Source organism: Salmo salar, chromosome ssa06, assembly GCF_905237065.1.
Source record: "Salmo salar chromosome ssa06, Ssal_v3.1, whole genome shotgun sequence".
NCBI lineage: Eukaryota > Metazoa > Chordata > Actinopteri > Salmoniformes > Salmonidae > Salmo > Salmo salar.
In genome coordinates, this window is record NC_059447.1 from 63782138 (window position 1) to 63808580 (window position 26443).

The 26443-nt window shown below is 42.2% G+C and overlaps 1 protein-coding gene across 2 annotated transcripts in view; it reads left to right on the forward strand.

Annotated features, from left to right (window-relative positions):
- The window catches only part of LOC106607810 (scavenger receptor class A member 5), a 47557-nt gene that overhangs the window by 15923 nt on the left and 5191 nt on the right, over positions 1-26443 (forward strand). Inside the window, exons 4-9 of one of the 2 annotated variants that reach the window (XM_014205178.2) lie at positions 6687-7361; positions 9865-9945; positions 10606-10713; positions 14860-14925; positions 23709-23897; positions 25580-25935. In XM_014205178.2, the coding sequence (XP_014060653.1) occupies positions 6687-7361; positions 9865-9945; positions 10606-10713; positions 14860-14925; positions 23709-23897; positions 25580-25674 (1214 nt within the window). In that variant the 3' untranslated portion in view covers positions 25675-25935. Of the gene's footprint in view, positions 1-6686; positions 7362-9864; positions 9946-10605; positions 10714-14859; positions 14926-23708; positions 23898-25579; positions 25936-26443 lie in introns of those variants that run through there. The other variant, XM_014205177.2, reaches the window with a different exon arrangement.

The following is a 26443-nucleotide window of genomic DNA, read 5'->3' on the forward strand; positions in this document are numbered from 1 at the left end:
CCAGGACGGGTGGTTAGTATTCTGGCAACGTCGTACGCGGGAGGGGAGGAGCAGGAGAAGATGTGACACCAGTGGGATATTCATCTTGACTCAGGCGTCCAATATCGTTGTTTGTTGGGGAAAGACAGTCCAAAATAAATTACGCTTGTATACATTTCCATGGCCACCTCAGCAAATTCAGCAGGCCCTTTTAATTACCTTATTGAAAACCCTGAGAGGCCTAGACAGCCAGCTTAGCATCTATGGCTACAGGGTCAGGTCTGTACATGCACTGTGCAGTATACAGAGTAAATCCGATGAGACTCTTTTTCCTGACCTCCCCACCACTTTTACTGCAGCCTGAGTACAAGTTAATGCCCTGTTTAATGTGCGCGTGACTCCGAGAGCAGAACACAAACTGAAATGTGTTCCAGATGACAGTCATGTCACAGCCTACACACTCTGATGTGCTAAAAAAAAGAGTGACTTGGCACCCTGTGACAGCGCTCAGTGCTGCTCTCTTGTCTCAGCGCCGAGAGGAGCACTCAGCAACACTGACGAGGCCCTGACACGCATTCCCAGAACGAAATGATGCCACTGACTCACTGCTTTCAAAATTGGCTCTCGGAGGAATGCGGCTCTAATAGTCCTCTCCGTGCATCTTCTTGACAGTGGCACTGTGAAGTGGACGCAGATGGAGCCAGCCCAGCGAGCCACCCTGTAAATGTCATGTCAGTTTGTGCGTCCCATGGCTCACATTAAGTTGTTCAACTGTAAGAGCCTGGTTGTATCAGTATGTTTTCTCTCAAAGCCCTTTAACAATCTGAGATCCCTTTGATTTGAGAGTGGGCTGCTTCTTGGCCAGTCTGTGACACTGTGGATGAAAGAGCCGAGCTGGTCTGAGCAGGATCTAGGATGGACGTCTCTCTGGCCTCCTCTCCCAGAGACAATGGTCCTATTATGGGGTGGGTGCTGGCTGAGCCCTAGGGCTGGGTGTGCCACCATGGATCCAGCATGGGAGTGCAGGCCTGGGTGCTAACGTAGTGGTACAGGTTTCTACTGGGCTCTGGCCTGGTGTCTACTCAAACATTCTGTGACACTGTGTCCTCCTCAGAAAACAAGAGCGCTGTTGTAGGCCTATTGTGTCCCTGCCAAGACATGGCCAGACCAGAGCTCCAGAGCATTGCTGGGTGGACGAGGTTGTTGATTCTCCCCAGAGAGCCCTTTAGTGATGTCTAAAACACCCAGACCTGTGCATGAGATTGTAACTAAGCTCCATCGTTGTCTGTCACTGGGAGAGAAAACTTTCTCATATGCAATGAGCGATGATGGAGAAAGAATTTGTAATGATTTAATCAGGTGCAAGATCATCTGTAAATCAGCTTATTGGTAGCTAGACACTGTCAGAAGTATACTCATATTCCAGTTCTTTCAGTAAATGACTCATATAGGATAAATTATGTTGAATCTATCTGAATGTGATATATAATTTGTTTTGTTAATGACAGAGCCTATGCAGAACCCAGAACCAGTCAGAGACATAACAGATAAATGTGAGGACAGGGAGCCATAACTGTCAGGGCTGATAGATGGGCCTTTAAACTTCCCTAGATTCAGGTTAACCTGCTCTGTCCAGATGCACTGTTTGTCTGTCTGTCTGGAGCATGAACACTGTCAGCACCTGCCCTGTCCTGCCCTGCACAGTGTCTTTCTCTATCAGGGTGATTCACTTAAATGCATGCCTCTAAGCCCTAACCCTTCTTCTGAAGGGCCCTTGACCTTGGGTCAGAGGAGGAGAATGGTAACAGATAAGACCGAGAAACAGCTGGTGGGGTTGCTTTGATGTGGGTAATTGAATGTTTATTGATAAAGACTCTACATATGGATGTACAGTGGAACATAGACTCACCGGCCAGCTTATTAGGTACACCGTCCGTTTATGAAAATGGTTAACTCCTACAGACATTGAGTCACGTGGCCATGGCTTGCTATATAAAGCAGGCAGAGAGGCATCAAGGCATTCAGTTACTGTTTAATTGAACGTTAGACTGGGCAAAACGAGTGACCTAAGCAACTTTGAGTGTGGTATGATCGTGGTGCCAGGCACGCCGGATCCAGGTACTCAGAAACACCTGCCCTCCTGGGCTTTTCACGCATGACAGTGTCTAGGGTTTATCGAGAATGGGGAAACAAACCAAAACAATCTAGTCAGCGGCAGTCCTGTGGGCTAAAACAGCTTGTTGATGAGAGAGGTCGAAGGAGAAGGGCAAGAATCGTGCAAGCTAACAAACGGGCCACAAACAGACAAAAAATTACGCAGTACAACTGTGGTGTGCAGAACGACATCTCGAAACGCACACCTCGTTGATCCTTGTCACGGTTGGGCTATTGGGTTCCACTTCTATCAGCTAAAAACAAGAAGGAGCCGCTCCAGTGGGCACAGTGGGCACGTGATCACCAACACTGGTGTGGAATGAGTGGAAAAACATTGCCTGGTCTGACAAATCCCAGTTCCTGTTGTGTCATGCTGATGGCAGAGTCAGGTTTTGGTGTAAGCAACATGAGTCCATTGACCCATCCTTCCTGGTGTCAACGGTACAGGCTGATGCCATCTTGTATGCATGGACCAACATTGCTGTGGAACGTTTCAAACTTGTAGAAGCCATGTGTTTACCTTATATTCACATTGAACTGTAGGCTGTATATTTTGAAGTGTTAGATTCATGCTGGAATATGATGGAGATATTTGACCTGGTCATAGGTTAAGGTTCCCTTTAACTTATTAAATTATATATTCTGTGATGGATACCTTCATATATTTGCGTCCTTCCTCTAGGCACGTTCAGATAGAGATGAGAAAAACCTCCTTGACTGCATTACTACTTGTACACTGAGTATACCAAACATTAGGAACACAGCTTCAGTTTGTCGGGGATAGACTCTACAAGGTGTCGAAAGCGTTCCACAGGGATGCTGGCCCATGTTGACTCCAATGCTTCCCACAGTTGTGTCAAGTTGGCTGGATGTCCTTGGGTGGTGGCCAATTCTTGATACACACGGGAAACTGTTGAGCGTGAAAAACCCAGCAATGTTGCAGTTCTTGGCACAAACCAGTGCACCTACTACCATACCCCATTCAAAGGCACTTTAATCCTTTGTCTTGCCCATTCACCCTCTGACGGCACACACACACAATCCATGTCTCAATCGTCTCCACCCATTCATCTACATCGATTGAAGTAGATTTAACAAGTCACATCAATAAGGGATCATAGTTTTTATCTGGATTCACCTGATCAGTCTATGTCATGGAAAGAGCAGGTGTTCTTAATGTTTTGTATACTCAGTGTATTTTGTAATGGTTGTCATGCATGTCTGTATGTGGTACCCACTGAGAAAGATCCCACTATGAATGAATATCACACGTCCTCAGAGACAGTAGAGGAATGCATTGCAAATTATAATATTGGCAGTTTAATGGTTCAATGAAATTTACTTAATCCATGAGAAGATTCCAGCAGCAGGAATGTAAGCAGTTGTCCAGTGACACAGAACTCAACATCACACTACCAGTCGGTACTCAAACTACACCTTAGACACTGCTGCCCAACAGTATGTACATAGTCATTGAACACTGGTCACTATAATAGTGTTTACATGCTGTTTACCCACTTCATATGTATATACTGTTTTCTAGTCAAGGCTCATCCTATATAACTACTGCTGAACACACCTTTTCTATTCATATACTGTCCATAATGTCTATACACAACATCATATACTGTATATATATATTTATATTCTGGACTCTGACATTGCTCATTCTAATATTTCTATATTTCTTATTTTCTTAACATTTTTGGGGATTTGAGTGTATTGTTAGGTATTACCGCACTGTTGGAGCTAGGAACATAAGCATTTCTCTACACCCACAATAACATCTGCTAAATATGTGTACACGACAAATAAAATGGGATTTGATTTGATAACACAATGAAGCAATGTATCACTCGTCCTTGTGAACAAGATCTTGTAGGATATAGCTTAACTTGTCTAACTTGAACGTCTGACTTGAACTTTAGATAAGTGTGTTATGATCTTGATGTATTGTTGATAGAGTGCGGTCTAACATTAACTGGCACACTCTCTAAATTGGATGTTTGACATATTTTAACTCTTAAAATACCGAATATCAGTGACACGTTTTGTTTAACTTTTGATTTTCACCCGAACACCCAAGGCCAAAAAGAGAGACATGAGCCACATCAGACAGTACTGTTAGAATATTGTGACATAACATATTTAGAGTTTTAGACACTGTTGTAATCTATCCCTTCAACTAAGGCCCATTCAGGGAGAGATTCAGTGATCCTCTGAGAGCTAGATAGAGAGACTAGTCGGCCAAGCCGCTCAGTTTGAGGCTGCATTCGCTCTGTTCCAGGACAAATGAGTCACAGCAGGCTGTGGCGATCGCCTTCCTCACACTTGGTATGTGTAGTCCATTAGGTCGGTTCCAGACCAGCTCTGGGTGTGGGGCCCCAACCTCAGCCCCCTTTGGTCATTTGAGCCTCTGAGCGCACACAGGTGCTATGAGCCTGGCAAACTGGCAAACTGCCACTACTCCTTTTCGAAAACCTGTATATTGTTTGGACTTTTCTCAGAGACAGGAATGAGGACCATGCTTAAAGCAGGTTGTCCATGGATAGTTAGCAATGCAAGTACCCCCTTCTCCCTCTACTAACCCTCCTCAGGAGTTGAAGCCCTAGTCGCCCAGACTCATGGTCCTCCAGGGACCAGTCAACTTTATCTGTCCAATCATAGTGGTTATGTTATTGTTAGTTCCAGGTCATTTGGTTATAGAACCCATAACGAGCTATGGTGGGTATGTTTTGGTTTTATATTTACAGTACATCCACTGGTAGAGGAGGTGTGTAGCTGAAAAAAACATATGGTTGTTTATTGAGGTATTAATGTTATTATTTTACAAGAGGATGTCAGTTCTTACTGACAATAACACACTTCCACGAGGTCAAAAGTCCCCTGCATACTGAACTCCTGGGACACAGAACATGTATGAGGCTACTATTTTTTTGAAGAGGCTTGTTAAGAGGCAACAGTGGATAAACAGGAACATGGGTGTGGGGATGTGAAATCCAAAAACAGGAAAAGGAGAGCAGCGTGGCCTGTATGTTTCAGACTCCTGTTTTTTTTTAAACTAGTTTGAGAGTAAACAGCTGACTAGCACCTGGTCCTAGAGATGGTGTTGCACGGTAAGATCCTGTAAAACTCCATGATGCACCAGAACAGTGAGGACTCTGGGAATAACAGGTCGGCCACCACACTCTCACAGGGGATGTTTTACACATTGACTCTCCATATCTTTTACAGATTCCGCAGTCCTCATGGTAGGTAGTCTAGTGGAGGATTGGGGTTGTTGACCTCACCTGCTGGCTGTTTCCGATGTTGAAATGTATACATTAGATCTCCTCCAGAGCATTGCTTGAAACTTAATTGGGCTCCCAGATTCTTGGAACTGAAATACCTGAATAGGAGCAATAGAAAAATAGGAGTCTTTGTGCATTTTGGAGCATTTCAAGGAATGTCTGTTTTCTTGTGTGAGTTCTTGCAACTGGCCTTCGGTAGAGCAGGTCACGCCAAGAGCCTCAATGTGTTACCAGAGACTTCGGTGTCACCAAGGATGAGTGATTGAATGCTAAATGAGTGCAGACCTTCACCTACTCTATATTCATCTGAGTCTAGTTAAGGAACCCACATCTTTCTCCTCTTAATTTATCCTGCTGGGAAACAAATCCATCTGTTTTGGTTTTGTGGTTTTTGCCACATTAGAACCGAAGTCAGTGAATTCCTGATGAATAACAATTAGGCTTATCTTCGTGTGGAAATAACATACTGTACGATAGACTATCATTTTGGAAATGTGCTCAACATAAAATGAGAAGGAATATAAAGTCCCTTTTGTGCAGCCATGTAGGCAACATGTCCTTCGTATTGAAATAATTCATTTAGTTCTGGCCCACAACACACACATAGGCAACAATGTTATAATAGCTGTGGACAGGGATGAGAGATGTTCTGAGCATCTGTGCTGGGAATTAGCCATTTCCATCCATTTTTCAAACATTCTCTTTTTCTCTCATTGAGCAACATTACATTACATTGAAAGTATAAGAGAGGATGTTGTCATTGCAGAGCTGAGAGGATTTGGTTTCAACATACTGTATCTATCTGGCTGATTGCACTGTTACCAAGAAACTTCCCTCCAACAGAACCTAAACTTTAAAGGCCCAATGCAGCTGTTTTTATATCAATGTCAAATCATTTCTGTGTAACAATTAAGATCCTTACTGTAATAGTTTTCCATTAAAATGGTAAAAAATAAGAAACACAATGGCTTTTATGGGAAGGGGAGGGCACCTGAAAACTGAAAACTAGCTGTAATTGGCAGATAGGTTTGGAACTCTCTTTGTTATTGGTCTATTAACTTATTTAGGCAAGCCGAAACTCCACCCATTCAAACCCTGCTGATTAGAAGATCATGTAGATTGTATGTTCAACCAGCAAATGTCAGGAAATAACATTGATCCAATTTTTTCACACTTTTACTGTAGTAAGCATTGTTCATCTTTAGCGTTTTCTATGTAAGCGTAAAATCCCCTCTCTCTCCTCTCTCCATGTGTCCTCCTCAGTGTCCAGGTCTCAGATGTCCTCAGAGAAGCAGGAGGCACTGATGGAGAACATGACCCGTATGGGGGACCGCTCCCGGGAGCTCCAGCAGTCCCTGGGCGACATCTCCTCTCAGGCAAACCTTCTGGAGAAAATCTGGAAGCTGGAGAACCTGTTCCAGAACCACAGCGAGTCCTTACAGCAGCTGGGCCGGGCATTTCACAGCCTGGAGAGGGACATCAGGAATCTGCAGGGCCAGTTCCAGTCGACAGACAGTGCAGTGGAGCAGCTGGGGGACCGTGTCTCTACCCTGAACCAATCGTCCCAGAGGAACGTGAGTGGGCTGAGCAACCAGCTGGCCCAGGCCGCTGTCTCGCTGCGCGACCACAACCTACTGCTGAAGAGCGCAGCGGATCAGGTGGACCAGCTCAAGGAGAGGCTCGAGGAGGTGGGCTGGATGGTGGACGCGGTCAACCACACATTCACGAGTGACATCAGCATCCATCACCTGAAGATCCAGGACCTGCAGGTGCAGATCAGCAACGTGAGCCAGGACACACGGTACATGAGGGAGACACAGGTGCAAATGGAGGAGACACTGAAGAACGAGGTGGAGATCCTCAGCACCATCACAGAGGACCTGAGGCTCAAGGACTGGGAGCACTCCAATATCCTCAAGAACATCACCTTCCTAGAAGGTAATAACGGCCCCAACAGTAATCACTGGCTAGAAGTTCATGTCATTATTATCCCCCTAGAGTCTATTGGCACACCGGTGCATCAATCTAAGTTACATAACACAAAAATCCCCAGCAGAATCTGTGAGTTTAAGCTAGAGATACAGTATGTGTTACTGTATATCTCACACTTCCACAGTGAAAGGGTGGCAGAGCTAGAGCAGTGTTTCTCAGACCATGACACATCCCGAAAATCAGTCTTCTCACATAAACGTCTGTAGCATCCGAACGATTTGACCTACAAACTATTATGGCCACTCTATGGAAAGGGGAAGATGTCAAAAACATGATGGTGTTCTCCGTCTTGCTCTACGACCCCCACAGTACCAGTTTTTAAAAAACGAACGGAAGTATGATGGTAGTTTTGTACCTACCCCAAAAAAGGGGTTAAATCTGTATCTCCTAGATTTAGGACAGACACTTCCAAATCTTGTTTTTATGATACATTTTTTGACTGTCCTTTTTGCCGTTTATGAATTTGCTATTCAATGGCCAAATTCAATATTTTATCAAAAGAAAACATAAAAAATTAAAAATGTATACCTAAAGGCATCCTAAAATTCAGAATCAAATCGCTAAATTATCCATAGTATGACCATTTTTAAACATTTCCTTATGTCATCTTAGCACGTCCACCTCCATGTTGATAGGAGTTGAGTGATGTTAATCTTTGCATAATAAGACTTTAAACCAGTATCTGATGTATACTGTTTGTAGGTGGGACAGTGGTTTATCTAGGCTGGAAACAATTGTGGGTTACATTTAGAAGCCTCCAAAACCAAGGAACTCAGCCCTGTCATTAGTTCCCCCTCACATCACATTTGTTTGTCATTAAGTGTGGGTTTAGCCAGGAAAGCTGCACCTCGCCATGGTACTTGGTGTTTCTGGCCTGATGCCTCCTCTCCCTCCCTCCATCCCAATGCCTTTTGCTTATGTTTCATGCCTACCTTCCAATTTGGCAGCGGTGGACAAATGAGAAGGGAAAAAAACATATTGCAAAAACACACATTTTTGCAAAGTTGAGAGGTGGATTAAGAAACTGTGATGTGTTGGTCTGAGGAGAGCGTTAGCATGGAAACATTTATAATCATCACACAGCCACTTGATTAACAGTAATGGCCTCAGGAGTGACCTGTTTGCTGTTTTAGTGAAGTGTCTTCAGGCTGGGAGGAGCAGTGTGTCTATTGACTTAATTCTCATGGAAATGTAATTTTCATTACATAACATTGATCTAGCGCTGTTTTCATTATTCACAAATGGTGAAACAAAATAAGGAAAATGTTCTTTTAGATAATTTGATAAATGGACATCCTGGTGTAAAACAATATCAGTCTCCTAAAATAGCCTAAACTTTTTTTTTTAAAGCAGTCTAATGTTTTTAAATAATCGATCTATCAGCTTGATATTAAACGTGTCAAAACTGATTGCATTGCAGACATTTTCCCTTGACATGCAATTAGCCCATTACTAACATATGGATTCTGCTCAGCCAAATCAGATTTGTTGATCCATTATATGTTAAACATTCTCAATTTAATTAATAGAAGACTCTAAATAAGAAGTGATGAGTGATACCGTTGATCCCACTAAAACAAACCAGTCACCACTCAATTCAATTCAGTGTTTTCTCCTTCAGGCCCCCCAGGGTGATATGACTTCCAAGTCAACCTGACTTCTCACTAGTTACTATTTCACTCCGATAGATTAAGATTTTCCCAGTAAAGTTTCAGGCCAGGCCAGGGGATGTGGAAGTGGCTCAAAGCATGGCCAGGACATTATCTTCGGATAGACAGATGTAGGATCTTAGTTTGATCACCCTGTTGCAGGAGAAATTTCCTGCAATGCAGGAAATGTAAAACTTGTCGTGTATTTGAGGTTTAAAAAGTCTTCTGACGTTTTTTAATTTCCACTTTAAAACGTCAGACTTGATTTTCCCTTAAGGAAAATATGTCAACCCCTACAAAAATGTAAATTCATTATAATCCACATAATAATTCACATTATCTTCCTGCTGTAGCAAACTGTCTCAAATTAAGATCGTACATCTGTGAGGATCAGATCACACCATTATGTGAAAGGTTACTTTGGAACATGTCAGTTGGACAAACAAGACAAATGTCTAACTATTCCATTGTGGTTCCATTGTGGTGTACCTTGTGTAACATGTGCTTTCCATCAAGGCCAAGCTAATTCTACAAACAAGTCTGAAGTCAGTCAACTGGTTCCAAGTACAACAAACCATTGAACGATGTCCCTTAACCATGTTTGAGACTCAGATTTTGCCTTAAGCTCCTCTGCTTTAGTCAGAGGGTGTGGTGAAACAAGAATGACATACCAAAAGGAAACCAGTGATTTATGGGATTACACAACTTCAATAATCATATTGTTTTCATATTACAGTATATTAATCTGTTTATATTATCTTGTGATCAACTTAATGCTTTAATTACGTTGTTTTCAACAGGGCCTCCAGGACCAAAGGGTGAGAAGGGCGATATTGGGCCACTTGGGTCACCTGGTATGGCAGGCCTCACAGGGATGAGAGGTTCGTACACTGTACAGTACTGTCATTTGTCCTATTCTAGCTTTCAACATACAATACTTTCTTCAACCATTTTTTAAACCAATTTTTTCTAAACTTATCTTACTGTAATTGGCCCGGGTCACAATTGTGAATTATGTAAACCCTCATAGACCCTCAAAGACTTATTTCCAAGAAGAATGCTGAAAGCAAGCCTCCCTTTAGGAACATGGGACATTTGTTATAGCCACCCAAAACACTCCTCCTACCACATTCAAAATCTCAGTTGTTCCTCTTTCCTACTCATTAAAGAGTTGGGTACTCCAGTACATTACCTTGTGAGCAATGCAGTGACAATATCTTCAATACCTAGTGAACAGGACTACTGGTGGTTCCAAACCCATAAATCCACTCTATTTGCTAACAACCTAATAACAGCCCCTCAAACTGGGCACAAAGCATCCTGGGAAAGGGAGTTAGGGCATTCCCTTTGATAGTCTTTCATGACATAATGAAATGATGAATAAAGAAAGAGAACATTGGAAAATGTTATTATGGCATGCAATGGGCCCATTGTACTCAAATATCCCGATAAGATAGGTTGTTTTCATTCTTCGAAATGCATGCCAGATATCCTGTTTGAAAAGTCTTGGGAAAATGCCTTTATCTATATCTTCCCGGCAGGTTTTACAGGAGAAAAAGGCATCCAGGGTCCAAGGGGACTAAAAGGCCCGAGCGGCCCCGACGGCCTACAGGGAGAGAAAGGGGATATGGGACCCGAAGGGCCCAAAGGTATGTCTGATATTATTCCTGTCTGACAGCTGTAGAATCATTAGTTAAACTATCATCTGTACCTACCTGTCTCTTTGAACCTTAAAGGGGTGCTCTCACCGATTGTGCCACAGTGCTCTCTCTTCGGCTCAGGCTCCAGAGAAGGTAATCCAAGGCAGATGGATGGAGGATCAGGGTCAATTCCGTCTGATTTGTTGTGTCTCATTGACAACTATATCTGCAGGCCTTCTGCCTTTCCATCCTAACCCATAGCAGACCTACCTTATCAGCTGATGTGCTGAGCCAACCTAAAACCTTGAAGATAGAAATGCACTTCATGACCAAAAGTATGTGGACACATGTATAATTTCAAAATCTTGGTCATTAATATGGAGTTGCCTACACCTTTGCTGGAACATTGCTAGGGGGACTTGCTTCCATTCAGCCAATTCAGTTTGAATTTTCCACGCTACGCACTTCACCACTCGGCGGTCCCATTCTGTGAGCTTGCGTGGCCTATCACTTTGCGGCTGAGCCGTTGTTGCTCCTAGACATTTCCACTTCACAATAACAGCACTTACAGTTGACCGTGGCAGCTCTAGCAAGGCAGAAATTTTACGAACTGACTTGTATGAAAGGTGGCATCCTATGACGGTGCCACGTTGAAAGTCACTGAGCTCTTCAGGGGTCACTTAGAAATGTCCTTGTTATTGAAAGAAAAGCACATTTTTGTCCATTAAATTAAAAAAATTATCAGAAATACAGTGTAGGCATGGTAAATGTTGTAAATGACTATTGTAGCTGGAAACGGCTGATTTTTTATGGAATATCTACATAGGCGTACAGAGGCCTATTATCTGCAACCATCGCTCCTGTGTTCCAATGACACGTTGTGTTAGCTAATCCAAGATTATCATTTTAAAAGGCAAATTGATCATTAGAAAACCATTTTGCAATTATGTTAGCACAGCTGAAAACTGTTATACTGTTTAAATCTGGAGCATCAGCATTTGTGGGTTCGATTACAGGCTCAAAATGACCAGAAACAAAGATCTTTCTACTGAAACTTGTCAGTCTATTCTTGTTCTGAGATATGAAGGCAATTTCATGTGAGAAATTGCCAAGAAACTGAAGATCTTGTACAACGCTGTGTACTACTCTCTTCACAGAACAGAGCAAACTGGCTCTAACCAGAATATAAAGAGGAGTGGGAGGCCCCGGTGCACAACTGAGCAAGAGGACAAGTACATTAGATTGTCTAGTTTGAGAAACAGACGGATCACAAGTCCTCAACTGGCAGCTTCATTAAATAGTACCCTCAAAACACCAGTCTCAACGTCAACAGTGTAGAGGCGACTCCGGGATGCTGGCCTTCTAGGCAGAGTTCCTCTGTCCAGTGTCTGTGTTCTTTTGCCCATCTTAATCTTTTATTTTTATTGGCCAGTCTGAGATATGGCTTTTTCTTTGCAACTCTGCCTAGAAGGCCAGCATCCCCGAGTCGCCTCTTCACTGTTGACATTGAGACTGGTGTTTTGCGGGTACTATTTAATGACGCTGCCTGTTTCTCAAACTTCTCAAATGATCAATTAGCCTTTTAAAATTATAACCCTGGATTAGCTAACACATCGTGCCATTGGAACACAGGGGTGATGGTTGCTGATATTGGGCCTCTTTACGACTACGTAGATATTCCATAAAAAATCAGCCGTTTCCAGCTACAATAGTCATTTACAACATTAACAATGTCTACACTGTATTTCTGATCAATTTTATGTTATTTTAAAGGACAAAAAATGTGCTTTTCTTTCAAAAACAAAGACATTTCTAAGTGACCCCAAACTTTTTAAACGGTAGTGTATATAGTGTATGTCTTGCTCTTACCATACTAATAGAGGAAAGCCAGGTCCGGGCTTTAATTGGTCCAACCTTAGCCCTGAGAACTGGCTGTAGAATCCTATGGTGCCTCGACACCATAGGAGTCTATAGCCATGTCTCAAAGCCTTCTAGAAAGCAATTTCCCCTTTTGTCACCTTGTGTGTTGGAAAGCAGCACTTGTTTTGAAAGATATGTGTGAGAGATACTCCTCTCACACACATGATTCGAGACACAGCACCTTATCGTATTGGTCATAGATTTGACTCTCCACAATGGGCCTATTCTATTTCTCCATGCTAACCAAACAGCTGTTCTGGATCAGTTTAGTTTGGCTGAACTGTCCGGTGCTGGAGGCTCAAACCTCTGTGAGCCAACAACATTAAGATCGGATGTGGATGCCCTGTGCTGTCTATCTGCCCTGGCCTCCCAGGCCTAGCTCTATTAGACTGACTCACTGAGACGTCAACACGCAATTAACAGGGTTAGATAAATATCAGTGATGCTTGCAAAAGGATCCTTGTGGAAAAGGCAGAGGTGTTTTGGGGCTTGTTAAAGCAGGCCTATGAATAGCCAGGCGGTTTCATTATGTCTGTTTTTCTGTGAGGTAGAGTGGTGTTTGCAGTAGGTGTTTGAACCAGAGTGAGTGTCAAAAATTTCTCAACCTACGATGAGGATGTGGTCAGCACAGAGCACTACCCGACACTTGGTGGTTCGGTTTGGGCGCCACTGCAATTGGTCCCTTTCCTGTGATTTTAAATATGATAATTCAGGAAGTAAACGTGGGATAATGGTCACTTTATAATCATTGTGTAATGTTACTTTATTACAGTAACAGCTCATAACCACGCCTTGGGGTTTTAGACTTGTAATTACAGAGAAATGTTCCCACAGAACTGAGCGGTAGGACTCAATCAAAGGCATATCTTTAGTTTGTTATTTTTATGAATATTCTACTAAATAGTACAATAATGTTCCTTTTTGCCTTATTGCATGGTGTCCTCTATTATCATGGACATACTTCTGGTATTACACATTAAAATACAACAAATCTGAAGATTTTATTGAGTGGAATTAAAGATTGAAATGGAATGATTACTTCATTTTCTACAGCCTCTCTCAAGTCCAGACAGTAAATTGCATGTATGGTGCTGGCATCTGAAATCAAGAATTTCAGTTGAAATTGCAAGGCTCCAGAATGTCCACACTCCGATCCTCATCAGATCAACATCAGATGCCCTCATTCAGGACACAAATGTCTTCAAGGAGGATCTACTTTCAATCGCATTTATAAGACTATTAACTGGCCTCAAGTAGTGAGGCTTTTCTATGTCTGTAAAGCATATGACGTCATCGGACAAGCCAGAAAGATGCCATAACGATTCTCTCCGTTCACTCTGAAAGAGGAGATGCAGGACAACTGTGCTTTCAGCCTCTCAATCCCAGTCATTTTGTTAATTATATCCTTTAATCGTTAAATTGATGTTGTCTTTTGCCCTGACCCCTTTTTGTCTTTCAAGATTTGGCATACAATCCACAGACAGCTGAGTTGCCTCAGATGTTGCGAGCGAAGCAACAAACAAAACAATGGCCCACAACAATGGACGTCAGATCACAGAGAATCAAGGACATATGGGTTCATGTTGATTTTTGGGGAAACATACACCCTGAACATATTTGCTATTTGTACTGTTTCTAGTCCGCTGCACTGGCTAGGAAAACCAAAAGCCGAAGAGACTGTAGTCCACAAGGGGGTTGTCCTATAATTTGTATGTCTAATAACAAGGTGATTACATTTCGTTTGTGAGGCTTCAATTCAGGTTAACAAGATAATAAGGTATCCAAAGGGAAATTGAGCTGAGGGATAATGTTTAATATCAGACCTGAGGTTGGTATATCTGGTGTTCTTCTCAGGGTGAGGGGGGCTATTTTAGAGCTACTTTATGTTCCCCCAACCAAGTGCAAAAAGACCCTCTCATGTCTCCCAAGTATTCCAGTAAGGCAATTTGGAAACCTCAAACCATAGCCTATCTTTAGGCCTAATCTCTGCCCACCCACATAAAGTCAACAATGACAGAGTCAACCATGACAGACGGAGAGGGCACCGCTCAGAGGAGAAGTAGCATGCTAGAAGGTTCTCTAGGGACATACACGTAAAACTGTTCTTCTTCAAGTGGATCACTTGTGTTCAGTTTCATTCTGTACTTACATGATGTTATTTATTAATCTGTGTTACTCCTTATTTCTGCCACTGAGCGTAACACAATATTTTGTTGTCTGTCTTTCGTTTCCAAGGTGACAAAGGAGACAGAGGACTGAAGGGCGAGAAGGGAGATCGAGGTGACCGTGGTGAAAAAACAGGTGAGACCAGTGAGCAGTGAAGAGTTATGGGATTGCTGATTCCTCCTCATCCTCCAAATGATCTTGGTCGATGATGTTGTCCATTGTTATCGGCATACATATCGCTAACACTGCTGCATCGTAAAATGGGTTATTGGAATAGGTTGTTATAAAACCCAGGTAGGCTATAGAATTTAACCCTAACTGACCTCCCAATCAACTTTCACTACCTCTGCACTACTTCAGGGGGTGAAGGAGTGCAGAGGGTCTTTTGAGGCCTTTTCCCTCTCTGTTTTGCTTTGGAATGCTGTTTACTCCATCACAACACATTCCAAAACTCAGCACCAGAGCTGAAGTCACATGCTGGTCTCAGTTTAGTGAGTTCATTACTCATTTACATCAGTAGCTGGAGGCTCTCACCTGGCAGACCCCACTTGTAAACAGGGATGCCAGTAGATCAAACAGAAAAATAAACTATTTTTATGGACCGAGCCACAACAGGCATAAATCTCTGCTCTACTTGTACATGGAAAGGTCACCTCATATGTTGAAGCAGTTATTAGTGTGACGTTTTACAGGTTTCTTCCTGTATCCAAACCACTCAATATGGCTTACCTCACCAAATAATAAGTATCAAAACATTTATTCACAGTGTTTGAAGCATGGGCAAACTGTTTAGTAGGCCTGGTCGTACTGAGTGGGCCTGTCGTATCGTTGTACGGTATATGCCCGCACACCCCCACTGACAGGTAATTTCAATAAAACCACAATGTGTTTTCAAGCAGGGAAAGAAAACAAACCCGCAAACCTCAATTTCTTCCCCCACACAGGAAATATTATTCTTTCTCTATGACATCATTAAACCCATTTTGGTGTGATGAGAGCTGGAACGGTGTTCTTCTTAAAGTGACAGCTACAAACATCTGAAATACATTTCTCTTCATTAGCTACAACCAGGAAAAGATCAGAACTCCACATTCAAAGCCATGTGATTTAAGAGGTTTTCTTCTGCTACTTGGTCTGGATTTGTTTCCATAATTGTCAAGCGCTCATGCTTGTGGTTGATGGAAAGCAGTTGTGTCACACAAAGTATAGGTCCTCGTAGTGAGAGGAAGGTCTGTCACAGCTCAGACACCGTGGGGCTCTCCCCCAGTCCCCTTGTTCATTTATCTTCTTTACCTCGCTTTACTTTTAGAATGTCATAACTGACAACCATGCTTCTCCTAGAAGGCTGAGAGCCGGGGCTTACCTCAGGCTGAGGGTTAGGGCTGAGAGTTGGGGCTGAGAGTTGGGGGTGCAGTTGAACCTAAAGCCCCATATACCGTAACTAGCGTGACAAGCTGTAAAATGTCAGGTGCTTTAAAGCTTACTTGGTAATTGTTGCCATAGCGTTGCCTTTCACCCTAACATCTACATCCCTCTCAGGGTGGGGGTACCGAACTTTGATACGATATCCCAAGAGTCCAACAGAAACTGAAGTCAGCTTGGATTGGAAAGATTATTTTTACAGGACAGGCACAAGCTCCATTCTCCACATTTGAAGTGTCAACCTGGTGCTGAGTTACTGACTGAGACTTTACTCATATACACATGCATGAGTGGTCACATTTACACATGAACAACCTGAAGTTGTGAACATAACACACACTCACGCGTGCACTCAGAACTGCACACACACACGCCCCAAAATGTACAGCATTGTCTTAGTCCATTAGTCCAGAAATGTTGTTGCAAAGGGCCGAACATCGGTTCCCTGCCAGATGTTGTAAGCTGCTACGCTAAGATTCAGATTCACTCCCTTCCTCTTCCCTAAGAGTAGAGAGGAAGGTATAAAGTTTGGTTGACTGACAGTTTCATAAGTCAGTGTAGCCATTTTTGTTCTTTAATCGGTTATTGTTTATGACCTTATTATGTTGCTCATACATGCCAAAATCAAGTCAGATATCATTTTCCCCAGTGTATTTGTAATGAGTATGAGGGGAGACAGAGTGCTTGTTACAAGCGCAGGGCACAGCAGGTGTTTATTGTAAAGGACCACAGGAGGAGGCAGGTAGCTGGGTCCAGGGGCAGGGACAGGCAGAAGGTCATACACAGGGACTCCAAAAAGGTAACAGTACAGGCAGGGATAAAGGCTAATAACGTAGTCTGGAAGATCAGGCAAGAGGTTGATGACAGGAAATCTGATAGGCAAAAGTACAGGCAGGAAAGAGGGGGAAAAAAATTGTTAGTGAGGCTGGCCAAGAACTATGATACACAGGAGGACTAATATGGAACTAAACAGCTCTCCAACTAGACCATGGACAAAAACAAACAATACTTCACAATGATGGGATGCAATGAACTGAACTAAATAGTGTGTGTAAATGACATACAGGTGTGTGAACAGGTGATCAGAATTCAGGTGATTGGGATCTGGAGAGTGAGCTGCGTTCAGGGGATCTATGTGTTTGAGAGTGTGAGCTGGAGAGTGCGCTGTGTTCAGGGGATCTATGTGTTTGAGAGTGTGAGTTGGAAGCAGACGTTACAATATTTTAATAATGAAAAGACCTAGTTAAAATTGGATTTTCAATTATGTAAGTATAGCAAAGTGGGCCAGTGCTCCAATCGCCAAATGCACAGTTGGAAACGTGCCTGCTTTTATAAGGTATTGAGAGCACTGTTTTTAGTGTTTTCTCCCATAAGACTAAACGGCTCTTTTTCTAGAACAAATACTTCTGTTGTGAAACTACAGAGAGATGTCATGAATGTATTCTTGTTGGCAGTGTTTATTATGATTTTGTGGAAAAGCAGAAGGGAGGATGATGTCTAATCCAAAAAATAGTAATTATACAGATGATTAACAAAACACGAACACAACCGTATTCATACTTTGGTTTTTATGGTAAATGTGATTGAAAAAACTTTTGATTGTGGTTTTCATACACATACCTTGTCCATAATGTAGAGGCCTATGTGATTTTCATTGAAGAGGTAAGGGAGGAGGATGGTACATGTGATCTGCATAACATACCAATACTAACGGACATACAGTACCAGTCAAAAGTTTGGACACACCTACTCATTCAAGGGTTTTACTTTACAAAACTATGAAATAACACATATGGAATCATGTAGTAACCAAAAAAGTGTTAAACAAATCAAAATATATTTTATATTTAAGATTCTTCAAAGTAGCTACCCTTTGCATTTGTCACACCCTGATCTGTTTCACCTGTCTTTGTGCTTGTCTCCACCCCCCTCCAAGTGTCGCCCATCTTCCCCATTATCCCCAGTGTATTTGTACCTGGGTTCTCTGTTTGTCTGTTGCCAGTTAGTTTTGTTTGTCAAGCGTATCAGCGGTTTTCCCCTTGCTCCTGTCTTTTTCTTGTTTTCCCGGTTTTGACCATTCTGCCTGCCCTGAGCCTGTCTGCCGTTCTGTACCTTGTCACACCACCCTGGATTATTGACCTCTGACTGCCCTGACCCTGAGACTGCCTGCTGAACTGTACCTTATAGACTCTGATCTGGATTACTGACCTCTGCCTGCCCTTGACATGTCGTTTTTCCTGCCCCCTGTTCTAGTAATAAACTTTTGTTACTTTGACACTGTCTGCATCTGGTTCTTCTCCTGAAACGTGATAGCTTTGCACATTCTTGGCATTCTCTCAACCAGCTTCATGAGCTAGTCACCTGGAATGCATTTCAATTGACAGGTGTGCCTTGTTAAAAGTACATTTGTGGAATTTCTTTCCTTCTTAATGCGTTTGAGCCAATCAGTTGTGTTGTGACAAGGTAGGGGAGGTATACAGAAGATAGCTCTTTTTGGTAAAAGACCAAGTCCATATCATGGCAAGAACTGCTCAAATAAGCAAAGAGAAACAATAGTCCATCATTACTTTAAGACATGAAGGTCAGTCAATCCGGAACATTTCAAGAACTTTGAACGTTTCTTCAAGTGCAGTCGCAAAAAACATCAGGCGCTATAATGAAACTGGCTCTCATGAGGACCGCCACAGGAAAGGAAGAGCCAGAGTTAGAAGAGACTTGTTTGGGCCAAGAAATACGAGCAATGGACATTAGACCGGTGGAAATCTGTCCTTTGGTCTGATGAGTCCAAATTTACGATTTTTGGTTTCCAACCACTGTGTCTTTGTGAGACGCGGAGTAGGTGAATGGATGAGCTCCGTATGTGTGATTCCCACCGTGAAGCATGGAGGAGGAGGTGTGATGGTGTGGAGTTGCTTTGCTGGTGACACTGTATGATTTATTTAGAACTCAAGGCACACTTAATACATCTAGACGTTCCGCTAGCGGAACACCACTCCAATATCCAATGATAAGGCGTGGCGCGAAATACAAACTCCTCGAAAATCCGAAAAATTCCATTTTTCAAACATATGACTATTTTACACCATTTTAAAGACAAGACTTTATCTAACCACACTGTCCGATTTCAAAAAGGCTTTACAACGAAAGCAAAACAGATTATGTCAGCAGAGTACCCAGCCAGAAATAATCAGACACCCATTTTTCAAGCTAGCATATAATGTCACAAAAACCAAAACCACAGCTAAATGCAGCACTAACCTTTGATGATCTTCATCAGATGACACTCCTAGGACATTATGTTATACAATACATGCATGTTTTGTTCAATCAAGTTCATATTTATATCAAAAACCAGCTTTTTACATTAGCATGTGACGTTCAGAACTAGCATACCCCCCGCAAACTTCCGGGGAATTCGCTAACATTTTACTAAATTACTCACGATAAACGTTCACAAAAAGCATAACAATTATTTTAAGAATTATAGATACAGACCTCCGAATATGCACTCGATATGTCCGATTTTAAAATAGCTTTTTGGTGAAAGCACATTTTGCAATATTCTAAGTACATAGCCCAGGCATCACGGGCTAGCTATTTAGACACCCGGCAAGTTTAGCACTCACCATAATCATATTTACTATTATAAAAGTTTGATTAGCTTTTGTTGTCTTCATCAGAATGCACTCCCAGGACTGCTACTTCAATAACAAATGTTGGTTTGGTCCAAAATAATCCATCGTTATATCCGAATAGCGGCGTTTTGTTCGTGCGTTCCAGACACTATCCGAAATGGTAAAGAAGGGTCGCGTGCATGGTGCAATTCGTGACAAAACAATTCTAAATATTCCATTACCGTACTTCGAAGCATGTCAACCGCTGTTTAAAATCAATTTTTACGCCATTTTTCTCGTAGAAAAGCGATAATATTCCGACAGGGAATCTCCTTTTCGGCAAACAGAGGAAAAAATCACAAAGGCGGGGGCGGTCGGGTCACGCGCCTAAGCCCAGAGTCCCTTGATCGGCCACTTGAGAAAGGCGATAATGTGTTTCAGCCTGGGGCTGGGATGACGACATTCAGGTTTTTCCCGGGCTCTGAGCGCCTATGGACGACGTAGGAAGTGTCACGTTAGCCTGTTTAGGATAGGGGGCAGTATTGACACGGCTGGATAAAAAACATACCCGATTTAATCTGGTTACCACTCCTACCCAGTAACTAGAATATGCATATACTTATTACATATGGATAGAAAACACCCTAAATTTTCTAAAACTGTTTGAATGGTGTCTGTGAGTATAACAGAACTCAAATGGCAGGTCAAAACCTGAGAGATTCCTTTACAGGAAGTGGCCTGTCTGACCATTTCTTGAACTTCTTTTCCATCTCTATCATTTGCTGTATGGAGGAGATGGCCTCAGCACAGTTACGATATCACATAGACTGTCCCTGTGATGGCCATCTCTGGGAGAGGAGGTCTTGCATATGAAACTCCCCTAGGGACCGTGAGCAGGGGCACCTACAGTCCAGGGTAGAACACTGATTGTGTTTGCCTAACCAAAGTACTAACAAACACATTTTGTCAATGAAAGCCAGAGAGATGTAGTGGTGTTTGTATTCAGACGTACAGATATCAAGCAGAGATACATTATAGAGTAAATGCCTGTACAAGTAGACAAACTCAACATGGGAGATTGTTTGTTATATTGTCCTTGTTCTGCAGTAGGCTACAGCTAGACAGTTTATCTTGACAAGCGATAATCATTGCACTTGATGATATGGCTAATATCCTGTCCCTGCATCTCTATTTCTTGTGACAGCATTCTCGGACCTAATTCCACTAACGGATAGGGAAGGCTTTCCTTCTACTGCAGCACATAGTCATAAATGTCTCTCTGTAACAGTGTAACATGGCCCTCTAAAGTGCACTCAATTCTATTTCTCATTTCCCATTTCCCCAAAGGAAGTATTTCATGATTCACTTACAGCTGTATGACTGTTAAGTTTTAGTGATACTACAGTAAGTATGTGTATCTCTAATTTGGCTCTGTAGGCTAAATCAATCACATAGTGCCAGTCAAGTAGACCTATGCATCATTGTGCTGAATTAGGCATTTATAAGAGCGTGGGCTTCTCCATGTCGGTTCTGCTACCTACTGCACACAGATCCTCATCCACTGTGCCATGTTATTTACCCTGTTAATACCACCATGGCTCTGGCCTAGCCCCATCAAACCCCTATCAGAGATAGCCTGGGTCTGCGTCTCACTGGACAGATTGAAGTTTCCTGAGCCATTACCAGAGTAAAGTTATGCCTACATATCTGCAGCAGACACATGGTTTCAGTCTGCCAGATTGGCTGCATGTCTCAGGCTAAGAGTAGAGCGGAGGTCAGGCTGCAGAATCTGCAACACATTAACAAGATGTTCCTGTGCTCTTCTCGAGTCTATCCTCCAGATTCATGTTCAGCCATTGGAGCCCCAGGCTATTCATCTCCTAAAAAGGTCAATAAAGGCTAGTTGAGTCAGAGTTAATCTTCCAATGGGAGGTGCATTTACACATGAACAACCTGAAGTTGTGAACATATGCACACTCACACGTGCACTTAGACCTGCACACACACACGCCCCAAAATGCACAGCATTGTCTTAGTCCATTAGTCCAGAAATGTTGTTGCAAAGGGTCCAGATGTTGTAAGCTGTTGCACTAAGATTCAGATTCACTCTCTTACTCTCCCCTAAGAGTAGAGAGGAAGGTATAAAGTTTGGTTGACTGACAGTTTCATAGGTCAGTGTAGCCATTTTTGTTCTTTAATCGGTTATTGTTTTTGTCCTTATTATGTTGCTCATACAGTACATGCTAAATTCAAGTCAGATATCATTTTTCCCCCAGTGTATTTTAATAATGAAAAGACCTAGATCAAATTGTAGTTTTGATTATGTAAATTCTAGCAAAGTGGGCCAGTGCTCCAATCGTCAAAGGCACATTTGGAAACGTGCCTACTTTTATAAGGTATTGACAGCACTGTTTTTAGTGTTTTCTCCCATAAGACTAAACAACTCTTTTTCTAGAACAAATACTTCAGTTGTGAAACTACAGAGAGATGTCATGAGTGTGGTGGTAGAAATGGGAAGTACTGGTTTTCATCTTATCAATTAGCTGGACTTTAATAGGCCCTGTATTATTACTGTGCATGAGTTTCTCTCAGGAGAAGTCTGCTAAGAGGTTTTCTGTTGGATGTGTGATTAACTTAAGTTTCTGTCTGAACTTCTAAAATTATTTGAACAAACCAAGCCTCATGCTGGCCTGAAGGTAGGTCCATACCTGGCTGCAACATGTTTTTCATTAGGTATTTTGTTGCAGGATTACAGGACTAGGCTTCGTTACAGGACTAGGCTTCATGTGCAGGGGAGCTGTAATATGACATCCTGGCTATTTTCTCTCCTTCCTATTCTTACTAAATCTTCCCAAACATGATGGTGGATGGGATGTCCCTCGGATCAGCCTCCCATGGTGTGTGCTGGGGGAAAGAGACGCCTGCTGTCTTGTGGGGCGCACACACACACACACACACACACACACACACACACACACACACACACACACACACACACACACACACACACACACACACACACACACACACACACACACACACACACACACACACACACAAGGATAATGACAATACCCACCCAGTACCCTCTTTAAACAAGGCAGTCTAGCATCAACACACACAGCGGAGGTGACCTGAGATCGAGAAGATGGTCTCAGCACAGATACGATAGCATAAAGACTGGTCCCTGTGATGGCCATCTCTGGGAGGTGAGGTCTTGCATATGAAACAGGGGCACATACAGTCCAGGGTAGAACACTGATTGCGTATGCCTAACCAAAAAGATCAATTAAAGTTTATTTTGACAAACTGTAATAATTTCACTTGATGATATGGCTAATATCCTGTCCCTGCATCTCTATTTCTTGCGACAACATTCTCTGACCTAATTCCTGATCTTGTTCCAGTGCTCTTCTCGAGTCTGTCCTCCAGATTCATGTACAAACTAACAAACTAATCCAAAAAGTATGACTTCACTAACCCAAGACATGCTGGTAAACCAAGCTGGTTGGGAAATCAACAGCAAATCAACTTGCCAGTGTCCTCTGAATATTACTGTAATTTAGATGACTTTACAGAAATGCACTCTATGATCCATCTTTGAGGTTAATACACTGAGTCCAGCCACCTCAACCTGATCAGTGGTCTGTGGCTAGGGGTTTTGTTTGGCCCATGACCAGCTTCCCCTTTCGAACCACCATCCATGTCTCTCTCCCCTGCTGTGTGTGTGTGTGTGTGTGTGTGTGTGTGTGTGTGTGTGTGTGTGTGTGTGTGTGTGTGTGTGTGTGTGTGTGTGTGTGTGTGTGTGTGTGTGTGTGTGTGTGTGTGTGTGTGTGTGTGTGTGTGTGTGTGTGTGTGCGTGTGTGCGTGCGTGCGATTCAGTGGATGAGACACTGGTGAGGCTGGTGAATGGATCAGGCCCTCACGAGGGGAGAGTGGAGGTGTTCCACGAGAGACGCTGGGGAACGGTGTGTGATGACGTCTGGGACAAGAAGGACGGCGACGTGGTCTGCAGGATGCTTGGCTACAAAGGAGCCTTCGAGATCCATAAAACAGGCCGGTTTGGACAAGGTAAGCCTTTTGGCTGTTTTCATCTCTATCGAGATTTGAGCTAACTACAGTGCAGACTGTGATAAACTTGTGGAGGCGGATTAGGATTTGTACCATTTGTTTTTGTAATTGTACTTTTTTACGGTGGGTATTAGTGCACAAAGCATTTGAAAACTATTGAGATTCATATACGTTTATAGGGAACATCATAGGAGCCAGATGCCATCAAAAATGTGCCAGTGGTAATATCCATCTGTTTCCTCTCTTATGACCTATTTTCCACAACCATCATTACATCATGCATACACACACATCTATGTTTGGTCCAATCAAAATATTATGGTGTATTAATATTATCTAGTTCAAATTAATCTGAAAAAAAAAAATATATATCTAATTCCAAGAACCATTCTTTAAAATTAACAATAATTTACATTTACTTTTGAGGATTAATTAAACAGTTGTAAATGTGTCTTTCATAGACCCCATTTGCGAAGCAAAATGTTGTTCCTTTATTCTTGACCTCATCCTGACCCATATTTGTATCTATAATTATGTTAGACATGACATTGTACATGGTCAATACAATAAATTATTCTCAAAATAAGTGTTGAGATGCTGGGTAAACCAGTTTAGGAGGCATGTCTAGTTAAAATAAACCCAACAGTGATATATTAGGCCCAGTCCAAACATCTGCGGTGAATGTATACTATACTATACTGGTCCTGGCCAAGTTTCCTTTTCAAGTTCATGCTGCACTCAAGATGTTTCAGTTATTCAATGTTATGTAGTTGGTGGAGCTCAAACTTGGAGTCTTCTCTCATCGTGCTAAATGTGGTAGAATGACCTTAAAGCAGAAACTCTGATCATACAGAGTGTGTTTGCCAACATTCTGAGGGAAAATATTGCTCACACTCAAAGTTCAAAATGTTTCTGTGAACAAACGGATAGAGTAGATAGACGGTAGGCCTACTAGGTCCTGGTCCCTTCTCAACATTACTGCTGTTCATAAAGTATATGGAAAACAATATGGAACGATATTTCCATACACACATAGGGCCTCCTTTGAGCATTAGTGATACTACTACATTTGAGGGAAGACACACAAATACATCAAATAAAATAACTGAAATGGAGACATCAGTTCCTAACTACACACATAGCTCTCACTCTAGACGTATATTTATACGATATATCAGACAAGCCCTGGCATTAAAACGGTTGATGGTCTAGTCTGCGGCCTCCAGCCAGTGTAGAATATATTTGGCCTCTTATCTTTCATCAAATCTGTCGATGAATCCCCTTACCAGTACACAGCCCCTGATAGGCCCATGGGAATGAGGCCCACATGCACATCTGTAAACTGTCATCTTAGAGTGAAAGAAATGAATGTCTGATTCAGGATATAAAAAGCATATTGTGCTTTTTGTGCTCGTTATGTTGCCAGCATTCGAATATAACCTTGAAGCAAACGAAGACCAGGAATTATAACGTGAAATCTGATTCAAATGTGGGATAAGACAGACATGCTTATGCTAATGTTAACTTTGTGGGAACCTTTTGTGGGGAGAGTGATATCCTTATGACATGTTGCATTTAAAACATATATTATTCTGGATTGGTTTGATAAACTGTATACAGTGAGCATAAAAAACATTAAGAACACCTTCCTAATATTGAGTTGCACCCCCTTTTGCCCTCAGAACAGCCTCAATTCGTCTGGGCATGGACTCTACAAGGTGTCAGGGTTGCTGGCCCATGTTGGCTGGATGTCCTTTGGATGGTGGACCGTTCTTGATACACACGGGAAACTGTTGAGCGAGAAAAACCCATCAGCGTTGCAGTTGTTGACACAAACCAATGTGCCTGGCACCCACTATCAAAGCCCGTTCAAAGGAACTTACATTTTTTGTCTTGCCTAATCACCCACTCAATGGCACACATACCCAATCCATGTCTCCAAGACTTGTAAATCATTCTTTAACCTGTTTCCTCCCCTTCATCTACACTGATTGAAGTGGATTTAACAAGTGACATCAATAAAGGATCATAGCTTTCACCTGGATTCACTGTGGTTTTCCTGCATGTATATTATCCCTTGTTGTTATAAATCAAACAAAGTTGTAGTTATGTTAGGCATACAGTGCATTCGGAAAGTATTTAGACCCCTTGACTTTTTCCACATTTTGTTACAGCCTTACTCTAAAATTGATAAAAAAATGTAAATCAATCTACAGACAATACCCTATAATGACAAAGCGAAAACATGTTTTTTAGACATTTTGGAAAATGTATTAAAAATAAAAAAAACAGAAATACCTTATTTACATAAGTATTCAGCCCCTTTGCTATGAGCCTCAAAATTGAGCTCAGGTGCATCCTGTTTGCATTGATCATTCTTGAGATGTGTGGCGGATGAATCAGAATTAGTTGGGTAACATAGATAATTAAGATGTTTTATTTGCATAATATGCATATGTGAGATACTTGTCATTAGAATGTATCACTTTGGACTATGGTGTTGGCAGTTGCACGTCTTCCCTTAGCTAGGGCTCAGTCACTTGGGG